Source organism: Piliocolobus tephrosceles, chromosome 10 (genome assembly GCF_002776525.5).
Source record: "Piliocolobus tephrosceles isolate RC106 chromosome 10, ASM277652v3, whole genome shotgun sequence".
NCBI lineage: Eukaryota > Metazoa > Chordata > Mammalia > Primates > Cercopithecidae > Piliocolobus > Piliocolobus tephrosceles.
In genome coordinates this window covers 86,803,504-86,830,148 of record NC_045443.1, presented here as the reverse complement: position 1 = coordinate 86,830,148, position 26,645 = coordinate 86,803,504, and the positions used below count along the sequence as shown (strand labels likewise).

The 26,645-nt window shown below is 39.0% G+C and overlaps 1 protein-coding gene and 1 long non-coding RNA gene across 9 annotated transcripts in view; one reads left to right on the top strand and one right to left on the bottom strand.

Annotated features, from left to right (window-relative positions):
• The window catches only part of LOC111549710, a 32,522-nt gene extending 28,887 nt beyond the window's left edge, over nt 1–3,635 (bottom strand). The window contains exon 1 of the long non-coding RNA XR_002733823.3: nt 3,579–3,635. This is a non-coding gene — a long non-coding RNA (uncharacterized LOC111549710). The remainder of the gene's footprint in view (nt 1–3,578) is intronic.
• Nucleotides 1–26,645, top strand: part of POC1B (POC1 centriolar protein B) — a 199,705-nt gene that overhangs the window by 126,233 nt on the left and 46,827 nt on the right. For 4 of the 8 annotated variants that reach the window (XM_023222405.3, XM_023222272.3, XM_023222337.3 and 1 more), the window contains 2 exons: nt 6,574–6,792; nt 7,777–8,170. The exons of 1 other annotated variant lie outside the window; for it this stretch is intronic. In XM_023222405.3, the coding sequence (XP_023078173.2) occupies nt 6,574–6,792; nt 7,777–7,989 (432 nt within the window). In that variant the 3' untranslated portion in view covers nt 7,990–8,170. Of the gene's footprint in view, nt 1–6,573; nt 6,793–7,776; nt 8,171–10,755; nt 12,287–26,645 lie in introns of those variants that run through there. 3 more of the 8 variants (XM_023222453.3, XM_023222584.3, XM_023222522.3) reach the window with 1 other exon arrangement.

Below are 26,645 nucleotides of genomic sequence, written 5' to 3'. Positions count from 1 at the left end.
TTCCAATCCCTACTCTAAATTTTATCATTGAAAATAAATGACATATTCTTTCTTTGAAAAACAATATTTGCTTTTATTTTTGTCCAGGCGAAAGGCTTTTTGTTGTTGTTGTTATTCTAGTCTATTTCAGGCAGACGTTTTATACATACGTGTGTGTGTGTGTGTGTGTGTGTGTGTGTAGTGATTTAAAAATCTCAGAACATCAGGAATAAAAAGGACTTTAAAAGGCATTCAATTGAATTTCCTGATTTGATGTTTGTATATCTTTCTCAATATCTCTGACAAATGACCTTCCCAAGTCTATTTTAGAACCTTCAATAATGGGAAACTCGCTTTGGCTTAGATACTTTTCTGCCTTTTATCTGTTTTGTTCTCTACTTACAGAATTAAACCAAAAGTAGAAACGTTAGTCGTAAATCAAAACTATTTTAACCAACTGATTGAATGTATATCTAAAGTTCAAGTCACTAATTATCTTTACATGTGAAATGCCTACTTTTGCATTCACATTTGTCAGAAAAATCCTTATGTTGTTCAGCCAGAAGCTATCAAGTATGTCTTTAGGGGATAAAAATCTACCAGTGATTTGCAGTTGGATAATATATGCTTGCATTGTTCCCTCACTGTACCTCTGAGAAGGCATTTAAGATTGTAATTTTTAGCAGAAAATGGCATTAGTTTAACTTTGGGGGGTTATATTTCTCTCCAAATACTATCAAATTACTAATATTTAATTTTTTGTGATTGGCTCAGCTGATGCAGGACAGCCAATTAAATTCAGTTCAACAAATGTGGAGCTTTGTCTGTGTCTCATGTGCTATGCCAAGCACCTGAGATGATAAAGTCGTTGACCCCACATGAGGGATTCATAATCTAATGGGGAATACCGATATATAAACACAAATATCATAAGGAGTGAGAAATCCTCTACTGATGGCACGAAGTCTTGTGGGAGCGAAATGGCACTAGTGATTAATTCTGACTCGCCAGCCCAGAGGGTGGGTGGTGGAAAGGGTGGTAGGAGAAGGAGAGAAAAGGAAAGGAGGAAGGGGAATAGATATAATATATGAACTTTCACATGTAGTTGAGCGCCGCAGTATCTTGAATGTTCCTTTGTTAATTATGTAAATAATAATAGTTTAGATGTGTGGACCATGGTTATGTTGTTGAATGTTTAATTTTCTAATAAAAAGGTGTTCGGCAATGCCAAAATTTTCAGTTTTCATTGATGCATTAAAGTAATTCATCCTCAAAAATAAGTGACAAATGAAGATGTATGTGTTAAAAATAACCATGGTATTTAAAGAACCTGTTAAGAGTCATTTGTCCCCAGAATGTGATATGTTTTATATTCACTTCTCAGGACTTTCATAGTTCTTTGCATCAGTCAGATCTGTATCTTTTACTCCATTTCATTTGTTCAGGTGAAAAGTGAACCCTTTTGACCTACACAGATAAGGATTTCTCAGCCCTTAGATTCACTCTTTGCCCTTGATGAGGATGCATTTCCCATCTTCGAGATGGCAACCATGGGGTTATCCAAAGAAGAACGTAAGGGTAGTGATTGCCCTGCCATCCTTTTTGATAAAGTACTTCCCCAGAATATTGTAAGCTCCATGAAGGAAGAAACCATGTCTGTCTTGTTCTTTGCTGTAGCTCTAATGCCTACCATAGGAGGTCCTCATTTGTAGAATCAATCAATGATTGTATTACTATTGCTTCACTGTATCACACAGTGTTAGCAAAAGAAGTAAGAGGTGGGAAATGAGAGCATGATGTGATTTCTTCTTTTTATGAATTACCAAAGCATTTGTTTTTTTCTGCAGTCTTACAATCATGTGTTTGCTTGTGTTTTGTCTGCTTGTTTATTTCATGCTCCTTCAGCAATGCCAGAGATGAGCCAGGCACTGTGGGGGATTTAGGCCCTGCCCAGTCTGAATTCTCTCATCACAACAGAGAATCCTTGAGAGCGGGCATCATACCATATGTACATTTATCATTGTATGATAGTATGTATAGATAGATGCTCAGTAAATATTTATTCAAAACTGAATATTAGCACCTTTGAAATAGGAGAGTATCTCAATGTGCTGAGAGAAGCAGGTACTACAGACTCACTTGCTGGACTTCTATCAGCCAAGAATCTTAAACACCATGTTTTTCCCTTTGTACCTTTTTAAAAAGTGTTTATGAATGAAATATACTGAGCCTCCCCCACCCTGTGCATCTCACTCTTCTCCTATACAAACAGGATGTAAAGACAGGGTTGGTTGGTAGAAAGGAATCTGCTAATACCTAGGTTCCAATACCTTTGAGAGACAGAGAGAGATGTCAGTTGGCTAATGTTGTAGGATGGAGAGCTGGCACCCTTTTTTCTCTCTGCCCATATGCGTTTCCCTTTTTTCTTTCATTTCCATATGTGATATGATAGTAATGTATTTTTTGCTGGTCCCAAACAAGAAAACCTATTGGAGGTCTTTTATTGCTTGGATTGTCTATGGTCTTAAATCATCTTTGCCAATTTTCCTATTGTCCTTTCTATACCAACGACCTTGACTGCAAACCTCCAGAGTTCAATGACTGATTTGTTAATTAGATTGGGGCCTTTTTCCAAGAAGGGCTGAAGCTCTTATTACAATATGATTAATAATATTTGTGGCCATGTATATACATACTTAGGTATGTTGTGATGCATATTTTTTCCAAAAAACCATCTTGGTTATAGATAATTTGGTTTCCATCTGTGACAGCAGTAATAAAATCTGTATACAGTCGGGCGCAGTGGCTCACGCCTGTAATCCCAGCACTTTGGGAGGCCGAGACGGGCAGATCATCGAGACCATCCTGGCTAACATGGTGAAACCCCATCTCTACTAAAAATACAAAAAATTAGCTGGAGGTGGTGGTGGGCACCTGTCGTCCCAGCTACTCGGGAGGCTGAGGCTGGAGAATGGTGTGAACCCGGGAGGCAGAGCTTGCAGTGAGCTGAGATCGCGCCATTGCACTCCAGCCTGGGCAACAGAACGAGACTCAAAAAAAAAAAAAAAAAATCTGTATACAAGTGGTTAACATTTTCAAAAATATTCAAGCTTCTGCTAAGTACTCGAAATGATCCAAGGGATACAGTGATGAGAAGAGTAAACATAGTAATCTAGTGAGGGAGACAGACAATAGACAAACAGCAAATACATAAATACAAATTCTGGGCAGTTATGGAGGAAAGCATCAGGATGCCATGCTAGAGAATGAAAGGTCCGGCTTCAGCAGGGTGTCAGGGCAGGGACTACATTTCTGAAGATGTGACAGTTTAGCTGAAATTTGGAGGTCAAGAAAGATGCAGTCATGCTAGGATGGCAGAGAAAGCCATTGCAGGCAGAGCAGAAGCAATGTTTTTTTTTTTGTTTGTTTGTTTTTTAAAGCCTGTCCTTTGAGCAAAAACTATTTGTTTGGGGGTGAGGATGGTTGTGGAGCATGGACATCCATATTTTGTCCCCAGTGAGTGAGGTCTAGGATCAGGAATGCAGACTATGATCATGAGTCCAGATTTCTTAGAGAATCCTTTGTATTTCCATACTCACCTCTACAGTGCTCCCATTTTAGTCCTTGCGATCTGCTCAGTAGCTGCAGACCCATGTAGATAAGTGCTGTATGTTGTCTTCCTAGTTCCTTTACCTCAGAGCATAAATAGGTGGTTGGTCCACAGATGCTTCTAAGTATGACTGGGTAGCATTAAAAATCCTTTATGTTAACTTGTTCTTTCAGGATCTGTGATTGTTAGGAGCCTTTCTTCTGGATGTTTTCAGTACAGTTTTAGCTTTTCTCTGTCATATGGAGTTGAGTAATTCAAAATGATACTAATAGGATCGTTTTGAGGATGTGGTTTTTTTTTGTTGTTGTTGTTTGTTTGTTTGTTTTTTAAAGAGATAGAGTTTCTCACTCTGTAGCCCAGGCTGGAGTGCAGTGGTTCCATCATAGCTCACTGCAGCCTCAAACTCCTGGGGTCAAGTCGTTCTCCTGACTCAGCCTCCTGAGTAGCTAGAACTACAGGCACACACTAGCATGCCTGTCTAAGTTTTTTAATTTTTGTAGAGATGGGGTCTCCCTATGTTGTCCAGGCTGATCTCAAACTCTTGGCCTCAAGCAATCCTCCCATTTTGGCCTCTCAACACTTTGGGATTATAAGCATGAGCCACTATGCCCAGCCCTTTATGATCCATTTTGAGTTAATTTTGTATATGGTGTGAGGTAGAGACCCAAATTCATTGTTTTGAATGTGGATATTGGGTTTTCCCCATGCCATTTGTCAAAAAGACAATTCTTTCTTGATTAAATTGTCTTGGCAACCTTGTCAAAAATCAACTGACTGGCTGGGCGCTGTGGCTCACACCTGTAATCCCAGCACTTTGGGAGGCCAAGGCAGGTGGATCACAAGGTCAGGAGATTGAGACCATCCTGGCTAACACGGTGAAACCCCATCTCTACTAAAAATATAAACAAAATTAGCCAGGCGTGGTGGTGGCGCCTGTAGTCCCATCTAATCAGGAGGCTGAGGAAGGAGAATGGCGTGAACCTGGGAGGTGAAGCTTGCAGTGAGCCACTGCACTCAAGCCTGGGTGATAAGAGTGAGACTCCGTCTCAAAAAAAAAAAAAAAAAACATCAACAGACCATCAATGGAAGGGTTTATTTCTGCACTCTCGATTTTGTTTCTTTGATTTATATGTCTATTTTTATGTCAGTGCCACACTGTCTTAATTACTATAGTTTTACAATAAGTTTTGAAATTTGGAAGTATGAGTCCTTCACATTTTTTTCGTCAATATTATTTTAACTGTTACCGGTTTCTTGCATTTCCATGTGAGTTTTAGGATCAGCTTATCAACCTCTGCAAAAAAGACAAATGGAATTTTCATAGGGTTTGCACCAAATCTGCATATCAATGTGGGGAGTATTGCCATCTTAATAATATTAAGGTTTTCGATTTATGAATTTGGGATATGGGATGTTTATTTGTTTAGACCTTTTATTTCTTTCAATGATGGTTTGTATAATAGTTTCCAGTGTACAAGTCTTAAGTTTCTTTCTTTTCTTTTCTTTATTTTTTTTTTTTTTGAGACATGTCCTCGGTCTGTCACCCAGGCTGGGGTGAAGTGGTGTGATCTTGGCTCACTGCAACCTCTGCTTCCCAGGTTGAAGTGATTCTTATGCCTCAGCCTCCCGAGTAGCTGGGATTACAGGCATGCACCACCACACCTAGCTAATTTTTGTATTTTTAGTAGAGACTTTTGCCATGTTGGTCAGGCTGGTCTTGGACTCTTGGCTTCAGGTGATCTGTCCACCTTGGCCTCCCAAAGTGCTGGGATTACAGGCTTGAACCACCACACCCAGCCTTACATTTCTTTTGTTAAATTTTTTCATAAATATTTTTATGCTGTTTCATTGTTAAGTGGAATTATTTTCTTAATTTTATTTTTGGATTGTTCATTGCCATATGGAGGACTTTTGGTTTTTCTATTGTGGTAACATATACATAATGTAAAATTTATCATTTTAACTATTCTGAAGTATACAATTCACTGGCATTAAGTATATTCACAGTATTCAGTGTTTTGTAACCATCTTCACTATCTATTTCCAGAATTTTTTCATCATTCCAAGTAGAAACTCTCTACTCCTTGAGCAATAACTCCCCATTACCCCTACCTCCAGCCCCTGGTAACCTCTACTGTACTTTTTGTCTCTCGGAATTTACTTATTCTAGGCACCTCATATAAGTGCAGTCACACAATGTTTGTCCTTTCGTGTCTGGCTCATTTTACTTAGCATGTTTTCAAGATGTATCCATGTTATAGCATGTATCAGAATTCCATTCCTTTTTATGACTGAATTATATTTCATTGTATGTTTATACCACATTTTGTGTATACATTCATTTATCGATAGATACTTGAGTTGTTTCTAGCTTTTGGCTATTGTGAATAATGTTGCTATGAACATTGCTATACAAGTGTAAGTGTCCAGTTGAGTCCCTGCTTTCAGAGTTCTGCTGGATGTATACTTAAGAGGAGAATTGCTGGATCATATGGTAATCTTTTGTTTAATTTTGGGAGTAACTAACAGGCAAACTATTTTCCACAGCAGCTGAACCATTTTACATTCCTACTAGCAATGGACAAGTGTTTAAATTTCTCCATATTCTCACCAACACTTGTTATTTTCCTTTTTTTTGATAAGTCATCCTAATAGATGTGAATGTTGTTTTTAAACTAAGAATTAAACTGCATCTAACTATCTTTTTAATGGTAGATCCCTCAAATCAGTGTATAGAAAGTATGTTTCATTGAAAAGAAAGTCAAGGAAAATTGTGAATTTTCTCTATTCAGCTTTGTTTCCTTAGTAAAATAATTATAATAATTCCTTATTTAATTATAGTAATTTCCATAACTTGTTATAGTTGAGGATAAATCTTCAATGTAAGGCTGGGCTTTTTAGAAGAGGAGTATTTTAAACTTTTGTATCTATCATTTTAAAGTTTAGAAAATATAACTCTTCCTATATTTTCTGTGACATTAAAGACAACAGAAACCAGTGGTAGAACTCTGCCAGACAAGGGTGAAGAGGCCTGTGGATATTTCTTGAACCCTTCCTTGTTGTCACCAGAATGTTCACCAACAACCACGAAAAAGAAAACAGAAGACATGAGTGACCTCCCCTGTGAAAGTCAAAGGAGCATACCTCACGCTGTGACTGATGCTTTAGAGCATATTATGGAACAACTCAATGTTTTGACACAGGTGGGCATGACACAGGTTGCATGCATTGCACTTGGGGGTAAGATACACAAAACAATTCTGGATACAGCAGGTTGCAGAACTCGCAGAGCAGGGGAAATTTTTCTGTACTAGCAAAGCAAACTCAAGGTGGCAATGCCCTAAAGAAGATCTTGTAGAGATAAACTCGGAGCCTATGCATTTGTATGTGCACATGCACACACACACACACATACACACTTTAAGCCATTTGTAAAAAATTATTTAGAGCCATGAGAAAAATGTATTGGGAGTAACCATTTCTGGTTAGTATGAAATATTGCCAATGTTTGTAGTTTTTTACTCTGAAAATATTCTCACTATCCAGTATTTAACTTCTCTTATCCCAAAGCCTCTTACATTGATGCAGTGATCTTCCAGGCCTGATGGTTTTGCATTCCCATGTTAGAATATTACCCAGTTTTTGGAGGCCAGTTTACCTTTGCAAAGAAAAATACACTGGATCTTAAATAATATACCAAAATTCTTGGTTACAAGGTATAGACATAATTTAAGGGAAGTGGTATATTGAAATGGATACACCAAAGGTTTCTCTTCCAGCTCTGTTGATTCATTGTTCCCTTGAATAAGTCTTCTCTTGTTCCTCTTTGATGTGTAGAATGAGAATACTAGATACTAATATTTGTTGGAGTGGACAGTAGCAAGTTATATAAAAAGATGGTAAAATATGAACTACAGAGATGTCAATTACTTGTCCAGAAAAAAAATATTTCAAATAGAAATAACTTTTGCATAGAAATCACCCAATTGGTTCTCAACCCTGACTGTCCACTATAATCATTAGGGCAGCTAAAAAACATACATATACCTGGTTTTCACCTCCAGAGAGTCCATTTCCATTGGTCTGGGATAAGGCCCTAGCATCAGTCTTTTAAGAACTCCCGTATGATTCTGTTTTACAGCCAGTGTTGAAAACCACTAATTTAAGTGAATATTTTTATCCTGTAGATATCACCTCAGGGCCTTTGGAGGCATCTGACAGATTGTGAGAAAGAGCCATGTGAGAACTTGGAGTCATCATATGATTTGCTCAAAGAAAATCATGTTAAAAATCACTTAGTTTCATTTTCTAATATTGTATTATGCGTGACTTTCCCTGTATTTATCAGACATCTCTTTTCCTTAAAGGCCATTGCCCTCTTCACTTCATGTCAAATTTAGTTGTAGTTGGTTTGTTTCCCATATTGCCATAACTTCCTCACCTAAACTGTTACCTTTCAACATTCAGTCCTCATTAGGGTCTCTCCGAGTGAATCTTTCCATTCCCTGTTCTTTCAGTTTCATGACCTATTTCTCCTCTTTTTTACTGGATTCAAAGCTAAATAAATCACTTTACGCTTTATTGAATTTCTGTATGATTTTTAATATTTAGGGAATGGATTCATTTTACATATTAAAAAGGTTAGAAGCAGGCACAACACACTTGCAAAAGGGGAGCAGTGACTCTGTGGGCAAGCAGCAAGTAAAATAAATACATTCTGATTTACTTTAATTACAGGTGACTTAACAACAGCTAACTAAGTTGGAAGGTGTTTATCGTTAATGAACTATAATTAGAAATACACTTAAATGAAATTATGTTTTAGATGGTAGACAGATGGAGTTAACCCGTTTTAAAGGTGTTAATAATGTATAAATAACTTTTAGCATTTGGAACTGTGATAATATTGTCTGAAGGGCTGGGCACAATGGCTCACACCTATAATCCCAGTACTTTGGGCCTCTGAGGCAGAAGGATTGCTTGAGCCCAGGAGTTCAAGACCAACCTGGGCAACGTAGTGAGACCCCATTTCTTCTTTTATTTTTTTATTATATAGAGACAAGGTCTCGCTATGTTGCCTAGGCTAGTCTCAAACTCCTGGGCTCAAGCGACTTGCCCAGCTTGGCCTCCCAAAGTGCTAAGACCTCATTTCTGCAACAACAGCAACAACAAAATTAATTAGCCAAGCAGGGTGGCACGCACCTATGATCACATCTACTCAGGAGACTGAGGTGGGAAGATCGCTCGAACCCACAAGGCAGAGGTTGCAGGGAGCTAAGATCAAGCCATTAACACTCCAGACTAAGACCCTGTCTCAAAAAAAAAAGTGTCTAATAAAATGCTTGGCACATAGTAAGCACTCAATAAATGGTAGAATGTATTAACAGCATCGCTATTATTTTTAATTAGCAATGATCTATAGATTGTATAAAACATGAAAAGGCAAAAGCTATTAAATAATATCTTTAAAAATTGGTTACATTCAAAAGACGATAGGGATTCAATTTTTTTATCTTAAAACTGGTTGACTAAATACCAAGCAAGTGTCATGTGTTTCCTACATGAACTCTACCATTAGGTAACCACGTGGTAGATGAGGAAAATGTCTCTTGTTTATTAGTTATCCCAACTAACAAAATGTTTTAATGATAGAATTAGAATATCATCATTTGCAATCTCCAGGAATTAATAGATGTAGACATTGAGTCACTATGACATTCATGAGAAATGACCAAACATTATTAATCTGCCTTCTAATCAGAGAACAGGCCACCACCTGTAGTCTTTCCAAGGCATCTAACCTGATCAAGCCTTTGGATCCAACAGCCAACTTAGAGAATATACAGAAGATGGAAGAACAGGCTGAGCTGCACCCTGAGTGTGCAGTTTCAGAGCTTGTCAAATGGCCTGAGCTTATCAACAGACGAACTGTAAAGAAAAGAGAGGGAGAGGGTGGGCACCTGTAAATTAAGAGAGACTTTAAGTGACACATTAAGTCTTGAAATGGGAAAGAAAATTATAGTGTCTAGGGATGTGCACCTGAGAAATTAAACCATAAAGAAAGCAGTCATTTTAAAGGTCAGGATAGTGGCTGTTACAGAGGGTGGGCAAGGAAGTCACGTGGTAGGCACATGGAAGGCTCCTCTGGGGTGGCTGGCAGAGTCTAGTTCTTGCTATGGGTGATGGTTTTGGGGATGTATTTCTTATAAGAGTCCATTAAATAACACAAGTACCTTGTGTGGGTTCCTGAATAATCTATTTTATAATAAGAAGTTTAAAAAAAAAAAAAAGATACAAAGGAATGAAGACAGAGTAGCCAATATCACAAAAAATTAGATTTCCCAAGTTTAACATATGTATAAAGCATATTTTAACATTTTATATGTATACATATGTGTGTTTGTATATGTATTCTGGATGTGTTCTAACTCCTTTAGCTAATAAGTGAGTACAGGATTATTCAAACCATGTGTGTCCAGTACTAGCATAAACATTTTACATGCATTATTTTATTCAATCCTCCTAACAATTCCACGAGGAAATATTAGCATCTTCTGTGTGAGGGCACTGGAGGCGATTGTTATGATATTTTCAAAGCAATCTAGCCATCCATCTGCGGTGCTATAGGTATGGTTTGCCATGGATTGGATTATGACAGAATGAGTAGTGATGACATTTCAGTGGCATCTGGCTGGCATGTGGAATTTGGCACCCCTCCCCTTCTCCACTAAGTGTGTAGCTTATGGCACCACTTAGAACACTGTGTGGCTTCTTCCCTGGTTTTGATGCTTTGGAAGATCAGGCATAAGAGGTCTGATCTTTTGCTGCTTTTTTTCTCAAACACATCAGTTTGGGGTCTTTTCTCTTCTCTTCTCTTCTCTTCTCTTCTCTTCTCTTCTCTTCTCTTCTCTTCTCTTCTCTTTTCTTTTTTCTTTTCTCCAACTGCTTGATAATGCCTTGCCCTGTGGTTGGGCCCAGAAGCAAAGCAAGTTCTGGGGCTCATTTTTGAGTCAACTTCTTAGTAGAAAGGTGGGCATCCCAGTTCTAAAAAGGATTTCCTATGCAGAGATTATCATTGTCATCCTCACCTTCCTATGCAGAGATTGTCTTTGTCATCCTCACCACCAGAGGACCAGGCATTGATTATTTTGTCCTCCTTTTTGCAGACTGTTTCAATCTTGGAGCAGCGACTGACTTTGACAGAGGATAAGCTGAAAGACTGCCTTGAAAATCAGCAAAAGCTTTTCAGTGCTGTCCAACAGAAAAGCTGAATAAAAAATTCATTTTCATTTGTTGGGCAGAGGCACAATAAATGAGCAAATGTACATACACTCAGGAAGGTAGTACAAGATATTCCACGCAACACGACCATGTGCTATTTATCATGGCATTTCTTAAAAGGGTGAGCAACAGAACAAAAGGCAGAAAAGGCATATCTAAGGACTAATGTAAACACACAAATCAATGTGAAGGACTAATTTAAATTACTATCATTTATGATTGCAGTAATAAAGTGATAAGCATTCAAGCGACTCTGTATTTTCCCCATATTATTTTAAATGTCCATTTTCATTTCTAGGCCAAATCCTGTCAGGAAAGTAACCAAATCTCTGGATATCACTGTTAAGTCATTTCAGATTGACCATATTCAGACAGTCATGGGGTGAAATAATTCACTTACCTCCAAAATAGCATCCTACATGCAAATGATGAGTTATTGATCTGACTTGTTATATTTCTTTCTGTCCAAAATAAAAATTATCCTTTCTTACTAATGCCTTGAAAGGATGAACGAATAAAAATTCCCAGACCACAGAAGTTCCACAGCAAGAATACACTTATTTTAATTAACAAGAGCACAGATATGGCATAGGGCAGTGGGTTTTTTATTTAATTTATGGTGTACTTTGTTTATCCATTGGCCAACCTGAAGGAAATGAAACTCACCTGTCTATCATAGATGAATGTGCTGAATGATTTGGGTTGTATCTGGTCATGGTTCACAAAAATTATGTTAGTGTGTTTTCAGTATGCTAAAAAGTCAGAGTGATGCAACAGCAATATTTAAAAATATACACACATGTATGTACACATGCTTCAGAAATATTGTTGCTTAGGATGATTTGAGCAGCTAAATAGTAAGTACTTTTTAAAAGGTTTGCATCATCGTCTTCCTATTTAATGAATTGTGATTTAAAACAAAATGAAAATGAGCCAGGTAGTCTAAAAGATCCTGGTTACAAATTAAGAATTTTGTTTTATTTTTAACCAAATTGAGATTAAATTGAAGAAAAGCAAGCAAATTAATTTCAGCTTCATTATCAACCTGTATCAAGAACAAAAATGGGAGGAGGTGTCCACATTTATGGTGCGTATAGGTAACATGGGGGAAAATGCTATTCTGTGTTTTGGAAAAGAAGAAATAGTGCCGTCCTATTTATTTCTATATTTAGAAATTTTTCTCAAATTTCAATTGTATCTATGAGGTGGGTTTCTAAGTATCTTACTGTGTGTTATAAGTGCCTTTTTCTATCATTCTAAGTGTAAGCTTCTGGACATTTTCAAGAGCTTACAGAAACTAAGTGGCATTGTATTTTTATAACCTCATTGAGAAGACTAAGAAATGAAATTTCCTATCAATTTTGTTCACTTTGTCATGCTTGAAACAATAAAGACATTTTTGCTTTAAAAGAAAAAGTTATTCCTTTTCTTTTTAAATGATTAAAACCCAGAAGTACTAAACATCTTATCATCCAGCTCACTCAGTCTTTAATATGTGAGAATCTTCTGGAGAACTTGTCAAAACAGTTTCCTGGGCCCTATCTCCAGAGCTGACTCAATGCATCAGGTGGGGCCCAATCATTTGCATCTCTAACAATCTCATAGGTGATGCTGATGCTTGTGGCCTAAGGTCCACACTTTAGGAACCACCTGTAGCGACTTCTTACAACCTGATGTTGCCAGACACTTTTTATAGTCATCACAGAACTTTATAAGTGATATAAAAATAGTGATTATATAAATGCAGATGCCTTGAAACTTTTTCAACAGACTCAATTTTCTAACTCCCCTCTTTACTTATCTGGTTAGTTAGTTAGTTATTTTTAGCATTTGAGGAATCTCCTTTATCTTCATCAGATTCCAGCCCCTCCCTTGCCTAACTTGAATATCCAGCTGCCTGATCAGCGTCTCCACTTGGAACTCTAATAGGCATCTCTAAATAGGTCCAAAACCGATTCTTCTGCCCTCTACCTCTAACTCCCCACCCCAACCAGTGTCACTAGCAGTTTCTTTCCTGGACTTGCATGTAGCAATAAAATGACAACTTTCGTTCCTGTTGCTCAAGCTGAAGACGTGGAATCCTCTTTGATTCTTTTCTTTCACACCCCACAGTTCATTCCTTCAGGACATTTTAATGTAGAAAACACCTGATCACTTCTTACGCCTTCATCTCCCACCACCATCCAAGCCACTAATCTCTTGGCTGGAAGACTACAGTTGCCTCCTATCTTATTCCCTTTGTGTTGCTATAAAGGAATACCTGAGGCTGGATAATTTATAATGAAAAGAGGTGTATTTGGCTCATAGTTCTGCACACTGCACAAGGAGCATAGTGCAGATGCTTCTGGTGAGGACTTCAAGCTGCTTTCACTCATGGTGGAAATTGAGGGAGAGCCAGCAGTGCATGGTGACAGAGGAGGAAGGAAAGAGGGGAGAGTGGTGCCAGGCTCTTTTTAACAATCAGTTCTTGCAGGGACTGAGAACTCGCTCTCTACTTCCAGGAGGGCACCAAGCCATTCATGAGGGATCCACCCCCATGACCCAAACAACTCCCCTTAAGCCCCACCTCCAACAATGGGGATCAGATTTCAACATGAGACTTGGTGGGGCCAAATAAACCATATCCAAACCATAGCACCTCCTGACTGGTCTCCCTGATGTCACCCTTGCACAGCAGACCACATTGGTTCTTGAAAAGCCTGAGGAAAAGCACATGGCTCTTCAGCACAGAACACTTCAGGGCTTCCCATCTCAGAGTAAAAAATCTAAGATGCAACCTCTCCTCCTTAAACTTACCTTTCCTTCTCCTTGAATAATCCTCACTCACCGTCCTCTGGCCATAGTGGCCTCTATGCAACCCTTTGAAGAAGCAGTGTTCCCACCTGAGGGCATCTGTACATTTCCTCTGCCTAGAACTTTCTGCCCTCAGGCATCAATGAGGGCATTCAACCTTTGCTCACCTGGTACCTGTTCAGAGGTGCCCTCCCTCACTGCCCGAGTGACCCTCCATTCACTCCCTGACCCTTCACCAGGCTTCATTTTCTCCAGTGCACTTATTACCATCCGACACATACATCAGTTCACGCATGTCTTCCCCTGGTAAGCAACTCCTCCTGTCAGTCATTGATGGATCTTAGAGCTGAGAAGGGTTTCCAGTTTGTAGTAGGCACACAGCGTATATTGTGTGAATATAGGACAACAATAAGTTGCAGATTGTTTTCCTCCTCCACCCCTGAAGTGGCTTCTCAGCTATGATTAATTCCTGAGCAGAATGCTTCAGCAGCCTAGTTCAAGAAACTAAATTTGATGTGAGTGGCTGAGCAGGAGTGAGTCCTCAGGATATCTGTGATAGGGGAAAAGCACCAAAGGAGCCATGTTAATCTTCAGCCACATCATCTGATACTATCACTTCCTTTCTAGTGGGTAGGCTCAACCAAATGAAATATAATAGGGTTTCTTAATATCTGTCTTCCTAGCTTCTACAGATAGGATTATTTTCTTACACACAAATATTTCTCTTGGACTTACACAAGTTGTTAAAGTAGATGTTAAAGGTTTTACAGGCTTTTTTTTAAAAAAAGATAACTTCTCATTTGCTTGATGTATCTATTAAGCAGAGGCACATTAAAATTTTTTGAAGTTTATTTGAGCAACAGTGAGTCATGAATCAGACAGTGCCAAACTGCAAGCTGTTTTGGCTCCCCTGAAGGGAGTGCAAGGGGAAAACTTTTATAAGGTGTTTGAGGAAGCAAGACAGAAAATATTTGGATTGGTAAAAGTGGAACAGCAGCCTTAAAGTCTCTAGTTGGAGATTAGTTGGTGGGTTCTGATTTGTTAAATGTGGTCTTCCCAGGATATGACCACTTACTCTGAGTTAGGTTTCAGTTTGTTTACCTAGGAACTCTGGGTGCTAGAGCTGCCTCAGTGTAATGGGCTCCCAAGTAATTATTTTAACAAACCAAAGGTTAGTTTGTATCTCATTTACAGATAGATTATTTCTTATTTTAATCTTGAACATTAGTTTCTTTAAATAGTACAGAAGAAAATAGGAAGTTCAGTTAGTGAACTTTTGTGGAATATGTAAAAATAACTTCAGGGAAGATTTTGTTTATTCAATAATTATGGAGTATACTTTAAAACTATGTGAAAAGAAGGTAAATTGATAGACTTTACCTTTCTTCTTCTTTTTTTTTTTTTTTTGAGACGGAGTCTCGCTCTGTTGCCGGGGCTGGAGTGCAGTGGACTTTACCTTTCTAACAATATATGATTATTTAGTTGATAGGACCTCTGAGTTTCACTAAGGCTTTGGAATTTTAATACAAACTGTGCTACTCATTTCTTCCAGAGACAGAGCAAGCCACTTGCCTGTGGGATGAACACAAATACAGCTGCTGTTTTTAAAAAATAATTTTTATATACCTGCTGACATTTAAAAGTTGGAGATTTTATATTAACTAAATAAGGTCTCTAGCTTGTCTTAGGAAATCAGAAGATCTGCAACTATTGGGCCTGTATTCCTCCATGGCAACAATGAACTAGGGCAGGGTGGAGCAGACATACCCGACTCCATACTGCCTCCATCCCCCTCCACTGCTCAACATTACCTGTCTGGCCTCTGCCTAATTAACACTGTAGATATCCAAGTCTTTCACATAGTGTTCTAAGACTGCCGCCTTCTGTCCTCAATCCTTACCTTTTCGAGGTTATTTTCTGAGCATGCCTCCTTTTCCACATTCTTTATCCCTTCCCGCACAATCATGCGTCTGTTCCTCAGCCCTGCTGAACTTTTCACCATTATGGGATGGAGCGTGCCGCTCCCTTCCCAATTCCACTTACATTGAGCATGCTTTTTCCCTGTCACCCTACCTAACTCTTCTCTTCCTGGAAAACCCCTGCTCATCCTTTAAAAGGCAGCTTGCATATTCCTGCATTCTTTTTCTGTCGTGCTTCCTCAGCATTCTGTGCTTATCTCTAGTACAACAGAGACTGTAATACAGTTGCAGCTCTGCCTCTTCCACTGTGACTTAACCTATCCAAAAGGCAGGCATTGTCATCTCTAGATTCTCCACCTAGCGCATTGTCTGGCTCATAGGAGGAGCTCAACAATTCATTTTTGAATAAATGAGTGTTTTTTATTTTCATTTATTGAAGTGTTTCTTTCTAAAACATTGTTCTATGCTTCACTTAAAGCCAAAAGCAGTTAAAACTAGGGCGGGTGGGCTGGAAGAAATAGGATAGGCAAACATTTAGACACTCGATATTTGGGGCTAAGTGGACACTACTATAACCTGCCATTTGTTAGATAGCTCAGCAGTTATGTAGACAGTGTTATAAGCCAGAAAAATTTGATGCAAATTCTGGCTATGCCATTCTCTGGCAGTGTGACTGTCAGGGAAAGTATTCACAAAGCTTAGTTTCCTTAACCATAAAAGGTAAAAATAATAATGTGAACTGCATTTGTGAAATGATTAGCACAGTAGCTGTCACGGAGTTAGTGATCAATAAATGGTAGTTTTTATTATTATTAATAAATCATTTTGTTTCTCTGGACTGCATTTCCAAAAAATATGATTTCAACTGTAACTACTAAAATCGGATATAGGGACTGTTACTAAGTGGTAGTGAATAAATGTGTGATATTTAATTCAAAGCCAATGTTGCATTTTTTAAAAATTAACAAAAAGAATGATTATATAAAAGAAATTAGCCTTTCATACATAGAAAACCTCAAGGTTCTGGCCAAATGCTGGCAATTGAGCAACTCCTGAGGACTTCAGCCTAAGAATACTAATGTCATAATTATCCTAAATAAAAATGAGGCAAAAACCGGAAGTGGGGGAAGGGCTTGGAATGTGAATCAAGTAAATGTCATTAAGAAAAAGGCTTCCCTGGAACTCAAACTATTTTTGCCCTTTGACCATTTGGAGAACAGGTATTATCTGCTTACTGCCTTTTCTCTAAAGACAAGATAGTATAGACCCTCACTTAACATTTCATTTATGTGTCAAGCAAACTTGGAGGCTGTTAGTCCCATCTAATTCTATGCATCTAAGAGGAAGGTAAACCATCTGTTCCTGGGTAGAAATATTTGGCTGCTGAGAGAGAAAAAAACAGTTATTCTAATATTTGAAGGTTATTGACAAGTATGATCAATCCATGAGCAAATTTGATAATAAAAATAGGTGGGTCTGTAGTACATTTTTAAGTGAAATTATATCATTGATATGCTTCATTTTCCTTCATGGCTTATACAACTCTTTGCCTTAGCAAGTCACGAGGTTTTAGACTTCATGCACCAGAGGATTTATGAATGTACAGTGAATCTAGGAACACAATGTAATTGCCAGGTTGTCCTCCATAAGCCCCAGCTGTGACTCAGCCAGCTAACACAATTGCAGCCTGAGCTTACTAGGAAAACAGGTCAATGGCTTGCCAAGAGGCAGAGGTTCATGGGAAACACGGGTGGCAGGAGTATATGCACAACTACTTTTTTCTTTGCAAGGTACTTTCATTGCATTTTCTTTGGAGTCAAATCTCAAATGTGTTCCTACTAAAAATGCACATTTGATTTGAGATTCTTCTCATTGTAAAATAGATTTCACAACAAAAGCAATAAAAGAAATAACTTGATCACCTAAAACTTCTAAACTTATAAAGCAAAAAATACATGAATAGAAAAAATTGACTGGGCATGGTGGCTAACACCTGTAATCTCAGCACTTTGGGAGGCCAAGGTGGGCGGATCACTTGAGGTCAGGAGTTCAAGACCAGCCTGGCCAACATGGTGAAACCCCATCTCTACTAAAAATACAAAAAATTAGCCGGGTGTCATGATGAGTGCCTGTAATCCCAGCTACCTGGGAGGCTGAGGCAGGAGAATTGTTTGAGCCTGGGAGGCGGAGGTTGCAGTGAGCCAAGATCGTTCCGCTGCACTCTAGCCTGGGTGACAAAGCAAGACTCCATCTGAAAAGAAAAAATAAATAAATAGTTGGCAGAAATGCAACGCATAATTGGGAATATCAACATTTCAAAAGTAGAATTTAGTTCACATGATACAAAGGTAATGAGGCAGACTTAACATATATGTAAAAAACTGCATGGAAGTGAAAAAACAATTCACTTTTTTGACCAATGGTATCTTAAACAAAGATTGGTCATGTTCTGAACCACACAATGTAAGTGTTAGTCAAAACTCTATATGCCAAATATGCAGAAAGTAAATCATAAAAATGGAAATAACAAAATAAAAATGCTCAATCACACAGAAAATATGAAAAAGAAAACTTAAACTTCACTGAACAACGTCTGTGTGAGAGAGGAAACCCCAACATATAGTAAAGTAAAATACATTTTAGAATAAAAATAGGCTAGGCATAGTGGCTCACATCTATTATCCCAGCACTTTGGGAGGCTGAGGTCGGAGGATCACGTAAGGCCAGGAGTTGAAGACCAGCCTGGGCAGCATAATGAGACTCCATCTCCACAAAAGTTTAAAAATTAGTTGGGAGTGGTGGTGCACTCCTGTAGTCTTAGCTTCTTGGGAGGCCGAGGCGGGAGGATTGCTTGAGCCCAGGAGTTCGAGTCTGCAGAGAGCTATGATTGCACCACTGCACTCCAGCCTGGGTGACACAGTGAGACCCTGTTTCTAAATTTTAAAAAAGGAAGAAAAAAGGCCAGGCATGGTGGCTCCCACCTGTAATCCCAGCACTTTGGGAGGCTGGGGCAGGTGGATCACGTGAGGTAAGGAGTTTGAGACCAGCCTGGCCAACATGGCGAAACCAGGTCTCTACTAAAAATATAAAAATTAGCTGGGAGTAGTGGCGGGAGCCTGTAATCCCAGCTATTGGGGAGGCTGAGGCAGGAAAATTTCTTGAATCCAGGAGGTGGAGGCTGCAGTGAGCTGATACCATGCCACTTGCACTCCAGCCTGGGTGACAAGAGTGAGTGAGACAAAGAAGGCAGGGAGGGAGGGAGGGAGGGAAGAAGGGAGAGATCATACTTTTCTCTCCCTCTGATCCTTTCATGAACTCGAAACCAAGACATGGCAGGATGAGAGAGCATCTTTGTATTTTTAAGTATTTATTTCAGAATGCTTTTAATACATTAAAAACCTTTTTTTTTTTTTTGAAATGGAGGCTTACTGTGTTGCCCAGGCTGGAGTGCGACTGGTGCAATCTCGGCTCACTGCAACTTCCACCTACCGGGTTCAAGCGGATTCTTCTGCCTCAGCCTCCTGAATAGTTGGGATTACAGCTGGGATTATAGTCCCGAAAAACATACCCGGCTAATTTTTGTGTTTTTAGTAGAGACAGGGTTTCACCATGTTGGCCATGCTGGTCTCAAACTCCTGACCCCAAGTGATCCACCTGCCTTGGCCTCCCAAAGTGCTGGCATTACAGATGTGAGCCACTGTGCCTGGCCTACATTTAAAACTTTTGAAAACTAAAACAGAAAAAAAGAAAAAAAAAAAAATGCCAGCACGTATCACTTTGAGATGAGACACCCTTACTTAAGAAACAACTACTGTTTACCAAAGATACTTCTGTGGCCAGGAGAAAGAAGAATAAGAAAGCTCAGCAGGGCAAGGGTTTGTGAAGCTCGATGCCAGATAGGGAGGGGGAAAAGTCCAAGGTTGTGGACAAGGACTTCTTGCTGAGATTTGCATCTCTTAATTCTAATGAAACACTAGCACTACCTTAGGTTGTTTCCCCTACTTAATCCCCAGAGGAAATCCCTTTGCTTTTCAGAGATAAAAAGTTAGCAGAACAAAGAGAAAGTCAGGGGAAGTGCCTGGGCCTTTTGCTATAGAATTCCACTGAAGCCTTTCCAAGCCTAGAGGATAGAACCCGAGGGCTATACTATTTATTTCCACACCTGGATTGAATATCAAGGTCTGTGAGAAGATAAATCATTTAGAAACCTGATGTTCTTGCAAGGGGGTGTTGCTTTTTCAGAACTCTAATAACAACTGTGTCAAAGGCAAAAATCACATGAAAAGTTCAAAGTTGTTAAATCCCCCTTCTTTACTGCTTTCAGCAAGCGAGAGTCAGAAAGTCTAGCAACTGGTGATGTTGATCATTCCTTCTCTGAAAAGGAGAGATTAAAGATACAACATTGAGGCGGGAGGAAAAGAATCAACAGCTTGAGGTGGCAGTTCTTACGAGAACACCTGTCTAAGACTTTCATTATTTTCACCTTAAACTGAGTGATTAAGGCAAAAGACATAGGACTTGATTTGGAATCATATGTGATCCTCAAAAATACATTTGAAAGGAGTTGAGGCCTGGGAAGGTCCTGATTTAGTAGTTTCCAATCCAGTACAAACTTACTCAAACTTATTCACATCGAAGCTCAGCCCATTCCCAAGGGCATTTCATTTTTGGAATCAGCAATGGGAAGTAATTATAATGTGCATATAAAACAACCAGAGATGATAAAATCCTAGGCAGCGTGATGCCTCCAGCTTTGTTCTTTTTGCTTAGGATTGTCTTGGCTATGTGGGCTTTTTTTGGTTACATATGAAATTTAAAATAGTTTTTTTCTAATTCTGTGAAGAAAGTCAATGGTAGTTTGATGAGAATAGCATTGAATCTATAAATTACTTTAGGCAGTATTGTCATTGTCACGATACTGATTCTTCCTATCCATGAGTATGAAATGTTCTTCCATTTGTTTGTGTTCTCTCTTATTTCCTTGAGCAGTGGTTTGTAGTTCTCCTTGAAGAGGTCCTTCACATCCTTGTAAGTTGTATTCCTAGGTATTCAGTTCTCTTTGTAGCAATTGTGAATGGGAGTTTGCTCATTATTTGGCTCTCTGTTTGTCTATTATTGGTGTATAGGAACGCTTGTGATTTTTACACATTGATTTTGTATCCTGAGACTTTGCTAAAGTTGCCTGTCAGCTTAAGGAGTTTTTGAGCTGAGGTGATGGGGTTTTCTAAATATACAATCATGTCATCTGCAAACAGAGATAATTTGACTTCCTCTCTTCCTGTTTGAATATGCTTTATTTCCTTCTCCCACCTGATTGCCCTGGCCAGAACTTCCAACACGATGTTGAATAGGAGTGGTGAGAGAGGGCATCCTTGTCTTGTGCCAGTTTTCAAAGGGAATGCTTCCAGTTTTTGCCCATTCACTATGATATTGGCTGTGGGTTTGTCATAAATATCTCTTATTATTTGGAGATATGTTCCATCAATACCTAGTTTACTGAGTGTTTTTAGCATGAAGCACTGTTGAATTTTATGAAAGGCCTTTTCTGCATCTATTGAGATAATCATGTGGGTTTTGTCATTGGTTCTGTTTATGTGATGGATTACATTTATTGATTTCTGTATGTTGAACCAGTCTTGCATCCCAGGGATGAAGCCAACTTGATCGTGGTGGATAAGCTTTTTAATGTGCTGCTGGATTCAGTTTGCCAGTACTTTATTGAGGACTTTCACATTGGTATTCATCAGGGATATTGGCCTGAAATTTTCTTTTATTGTTGTGTCTCTGCCAGGTTTTGGTATTAGGATGATGCTGGCCTCATAAAATGAGATAGGGAGGAGTCCCTCTTTTTCTATCGTTTGGAATAGTTTCAGAAGAAATGGTACCAGCTCCTCTTTGTACCTCAGTTGGAATTTGGCTGTGAATCCGTCTGCTCTTGGGCTTTTTTTGGTTGATAGGCTGTTAATTACTGCCTGAATTTCAGAACTTGTTATTGGTCCATTCAGGGATTCAACTTCTTCATGGTTTAGTCTTGGGAGGGATTTTGTGTCCAGGAATTTATCCATTTCTTCTATATTTTCTAGTTTATTTACACAGAGGTGTTTATAGTATTCTCTGATGGTAGTTTGTATTTCTGTGGGATCAGTGGTGATCTCCCCTTTACCATTTTTTATTGTGCCTATTTGATTCTTCTCTCTTCTTCTTTATTAGTCTGGCTAGTGGTCTATCTATTTTGTACACTACAAGGCTACAGTAACCAAACAGCATGGTACTGGTACCAAAACAGATATATAGATCAATAGAACAGAACAGAGGCCTCAGAAATGACACCACATATCTATAACCATCTGATCTTTGATAAACCTGACAAAAACAAGTAATGGGGAAAGGATTCCCTATTTAATAAATGACATTGGGAAAACTGTCTAGTCATATGCAGAAAACTGAAACTGGGCCCCTTCCTTACACCTTATACAAACATTAACTCAAGATGGATTAAAGATTTAAACGTAAGACCTAAAACCATAAAAACCCTAAAATAAAACCTAGGCAATACCATTCAGGACATAGACATGGCCAAAGACTTCGTGACTAAAACACCAAAATCAATTGCAACAAAAGCCAAAATTGACAAATGGGATCTAATTAAACTAAAGAGCTTCTACACAGCAAAATAAACTATCATCAGAGTGAACAGGCAACCAACAGAATGGGAGAAAGTTTTTGCAATCTATTCATCTGACAAAGGGCTAATATCCAGAATCTATAAGGAACTTAAACAAATTTTCAAGAAAAAAAACAAACAAACTCTTCACAAAGTGGGCAAAGGATATGAACAGCTACTTCTCAAAAGAAGACATTTATGCAGCCAACAAGCATATGAAAAAAACAACCTCATCATCACTGGTCATTAGAGAAATGCAAATCAAAACCACAATGAGATACCATCACACCAGTTATAATAGCGATCATTAAAAAGTCAGGAAACAACAGATGCTGGAGAGGATGTGGAGAAATAGGGACACTTTTACACTGTTGGTGGGCGTGTAAATCAGTTCAGCCATTGTGGAAGACACTGTGGCAATTCCTCAAGGATCTAGAACTAGAAATACCATTTGACCCAACAATTCCATTACTGGGTATATACCCAAAGGATTATAAATCATTCTACTATAAAGACTCATGTACACAAATGTTTATTGAAGCACTATTCACAATAGCAAAGACTTGGAACCAACCCAAATGCCCATCAATGTTAGACTGGATAAAGAAAATGTGGCACATATACACCATGGAATACTATGCAGCCATAACAAAAGATGAGTTCATGTCCTTTGCAGGGACATGGATGAAGCTGGAAACCATCATTCTCAGCAAATGAATACAGGAATAGAAAAACCAAACACAACATGTTCTCACTCATAAGTGGGAGTTGCATAATGAGAACATATGGACACAAGGACGTGAACATCATACACCAGGGCCTGTCAGGGGGTGGGGGGCTAGGGGAGGGATAACATTAGGAGAAATACCTAATGTAGATGATGGGGTGATGGGTGCAGCAAACCACCATGTCACATGTATACCTATGTAACAAACCTGCACGTTCTGCACATGTATCCCAGAACTTAGAAAGTATAATAATAATAATAATAATAATAATATTAATAATAATAAATTCTAGGTTATGTTTATTCACCATTAGTGCTATCATTTGGTGTTTTAGGCTCATTGTACTAATTCAGCTGCCGCATAATCAAAATGTCTTATAAGCAGTTCTTCTTAACCCCTTTCTGTGCATCCTTTGTCCAGTGTTGATCAAGTTGGCTGCTGGGTTAATTGAAGTTACAAACTGACATAACAATAGACATGTTTTGTTTGGCCTCTACAGTGATTTGTTTTGGTTTTCAAATTAGGTGCCAATATTTAAATATCAACATCAAGTGAATGGCTGGGCGTGGTGGCTGACACCTGTAATCCCAGCAGTTTGGGAGGCAGAGGCCCATGGATCACTTGAGGTCAGGAGTTTGAGACCAGCCTGGCCAACATGGTGAAACCCTATCTCTACTAAAAAACAACAACAGCAAAAAAATTTAGCTGAGCATGGTGTCAGGCGCCTGTAATCCCAGCTACTCAGGAGGCTGAGGCAGAAGAATCACTTGAACCCCGGAAGTGGAGGCTGCAGCGAGCCAAGATCGTGCCACTGTACGCCAGCCTGGGCAATAGAATAAGACTCCATCCACCCACCCCCCCCACACACACACACCCCAAAAAAGAAAAATCAATATCAAGTGAAAAACCTAGATTTCTGGTTCCTTTTTTTTTTTTAAATTGAGACGGAGTCTCACTCTGTCACCCAGGCTGGAGTGCAGTGGCATGATCTCTGCTCACTGCAACCTCTGCCTCCCGGGTTCAAGCAATTCTTCCTGCCTCAACCTCTCCAGTAGCTGGGACCACAGGTGCCCACCACCACACCCCGCTAATTTTTGTATTCTTTAGTAGAGACAGGGTTTTGGCATGTTGTCTAGGCTGGTCTTGGACTCCTGACCTCAGGTGATCCTACTGTGTCCACCTCCCAAAGTGCTGGGATTACAGGTGAGGGCCACCGTGCCTGGCCTAGATTTCTGGTTTCTGTTGAAAAATTGGAAGACCTGGTATTATCTTATATATCACGTATTATATATTATATTACTACATATCGGGCATATAGTTTCCCATGGTGATAACTTCCAGTTTACTTGTTCTGCTCATTTGCATGGCCCTGACCTGCTTTGTTGAACCACTATCTGAACAGAGTGACTTGTGTGTCTCAAAGCCACAGTGCTCATGCTCTTGCAGACCTGGGAATGGGAGGCCTAAGAAAACATACTTATTTATTTTGAGGAAGTGGAAATACAGTGATGGATTGGTGCTAGAATACAGATAAGAAGCACCATCTCTTTATTCTCAAGGCAGTCCTCTTACCACTGCTCTATGCTGCCTCCTTTAGTTTACGTTTTATTTCAAAATGATAAACATCTTTCCAAAACCATAGAGCCTTAAGTTAATCATATATCAAGTGGAAAAGAAGAAAGAAAAGATCACGCTCTTTGTGCAATATGATTAGAATAGTATTCAAAAGGTGTATCGAGAAGTCTTTGAATAGCAGCATTAGGGAATCTTTTCCTTCTATTTTCCAAACTTTCTCCGAAAAGTATGTACTAACTTTTGTAATAGAATGAAACTCTATTTTTAAAGATTCTAAATACATTGAAACAGACACTTTGCCTAGTCATGACAATCCTACTTCCCTTTGCCAAACACTCACTTCCCTGCCTTCCTTGCAACTCAGCTTGGCCATGTGCCTCTGCCTTCTCTAATGAGATGTGGGGGGAGTCTGCTGGTGCCTCAGGATTTCCAGGACTTTCAGTCTTGAACATAGTTATGTGAAAATGCCAAGCAGAATTCTAACCTCCAGTGAAGAAAACAACAACCAAAAAAAAAAAAAAACCCACTCAAAACTTGAACTTTTTTTTTTCTTTTTTAAGGGATAGAATCTCACTCTGTCACCCAGGCTGGAGTGCAGTGCACAATCATATTTCACTACACCCTCAATTATTGGATTCAATCAAGGAATCCTCTCATCTCAGCCTCCCAATTATCTGGGACTACTGATGCGTGACACCACGCTTGGCTAATTTTTAAAATTTTTTGTAGAGACAGGGTCTCACCATGTTGCCCATGCTGGTCTCAAACTCCTGGACTCAAGCCATCCTCCCACCTCGGTCTCCTAAAGTGCGGGATTATAGGTGTGAGCCACCGCCCCTGGCCCTGCACTCATTTTTAGATACCTCATTAAGTAATATCCTTATGGCTTAAGCAACTATTTTTTTTTTTTTATTACTTGTAGCCAAAAACTACCCAAAAGAACATTTACTTTTTTTCAGATATTAAATTTAAACATACTATCTGGAGTTTAGGATTACAGGTGTACGCCACCATTCCCAGCTAATTCTTGTATTTTTAGTAGAGACAGGTTTTCACCATGTTGGCCAGGCTGGTCTTAAAATCCTGACCTCAGGAGATCCACCTACCTCTGCCTCCCAAAGTGCTGGGATTACAGGCATGAGCCACTGCGCCCGGCCAGGATTTTCTTTTACTACTTTTCCCACTACTACCTGAGTAACTTGAAATGAGAGCCCATATTTGTTATTATCTCATTCCATGAAGAAGGCTAGTCAGGAGATCAATAGAGGACAATATCATATTTTCATATTTCCTTCAAGAGCATTTCCTTCCATCAACCATGTTAGTTCATTTTTTTAACCATGTTGGTTCATTTTTTTAACCATGTTATTTCATTTTTTAACCATGTTAGTTCTTTTTTATTTTAACCATGCTAGTTCAGTTTTGTTAACCATGTTAGTTCATTTTTTTTTTTTTAACCATGTTAGTTCATTCTTTGCAAGTTTGGTTCTAACAATCCTTGGGTTCCATGGGGTTGATCAGGTAGAGAAACGTTTGATCATTCAAAACATGGAAATGTATCCATTTGATGGTAAACATTCTATGTTTGCTATCATAAAGGCATTTTACCTATGCTGGAGGAGGCAGAGCACAGTGCTCACCGTGGGTTGTCACTGATCTACTTCAGTGGTGATGTCGATTACCAAGGGAGAGGATGTAGGAGACAGAAACTTAGAGAGAGGCGGTGGGAGAGAGTAGGACGTAGACAAGGTGAAGAAGTGGTTTGAAAGTTTGGAGATCTTTACCTGGAGAAGAGAACACGTAGAGAATGTAAGAACTTTTAGTAAGTTTCTTGTGGGGTCCTGGATTAGGGACTCACTTGGTTTATTTTAGGTAATGCAGGAATTTTTAGAATTATATACATGTAAATAAAGGCAAGACATCGATTGTGGCAACCTAGGAAGAGCTCACAGTCACTTTAGTTGGAAAGAAGATAAGTCATGTTGCAGCTGGGTCTAACTGAGCCTAGAGCTGTAGTAGGAAATCATTAAAAATTATTGATAGAGCCTATTGAAATTATAGGTAAGCTTGTTACTATACTGTACCTCCAGCCACAG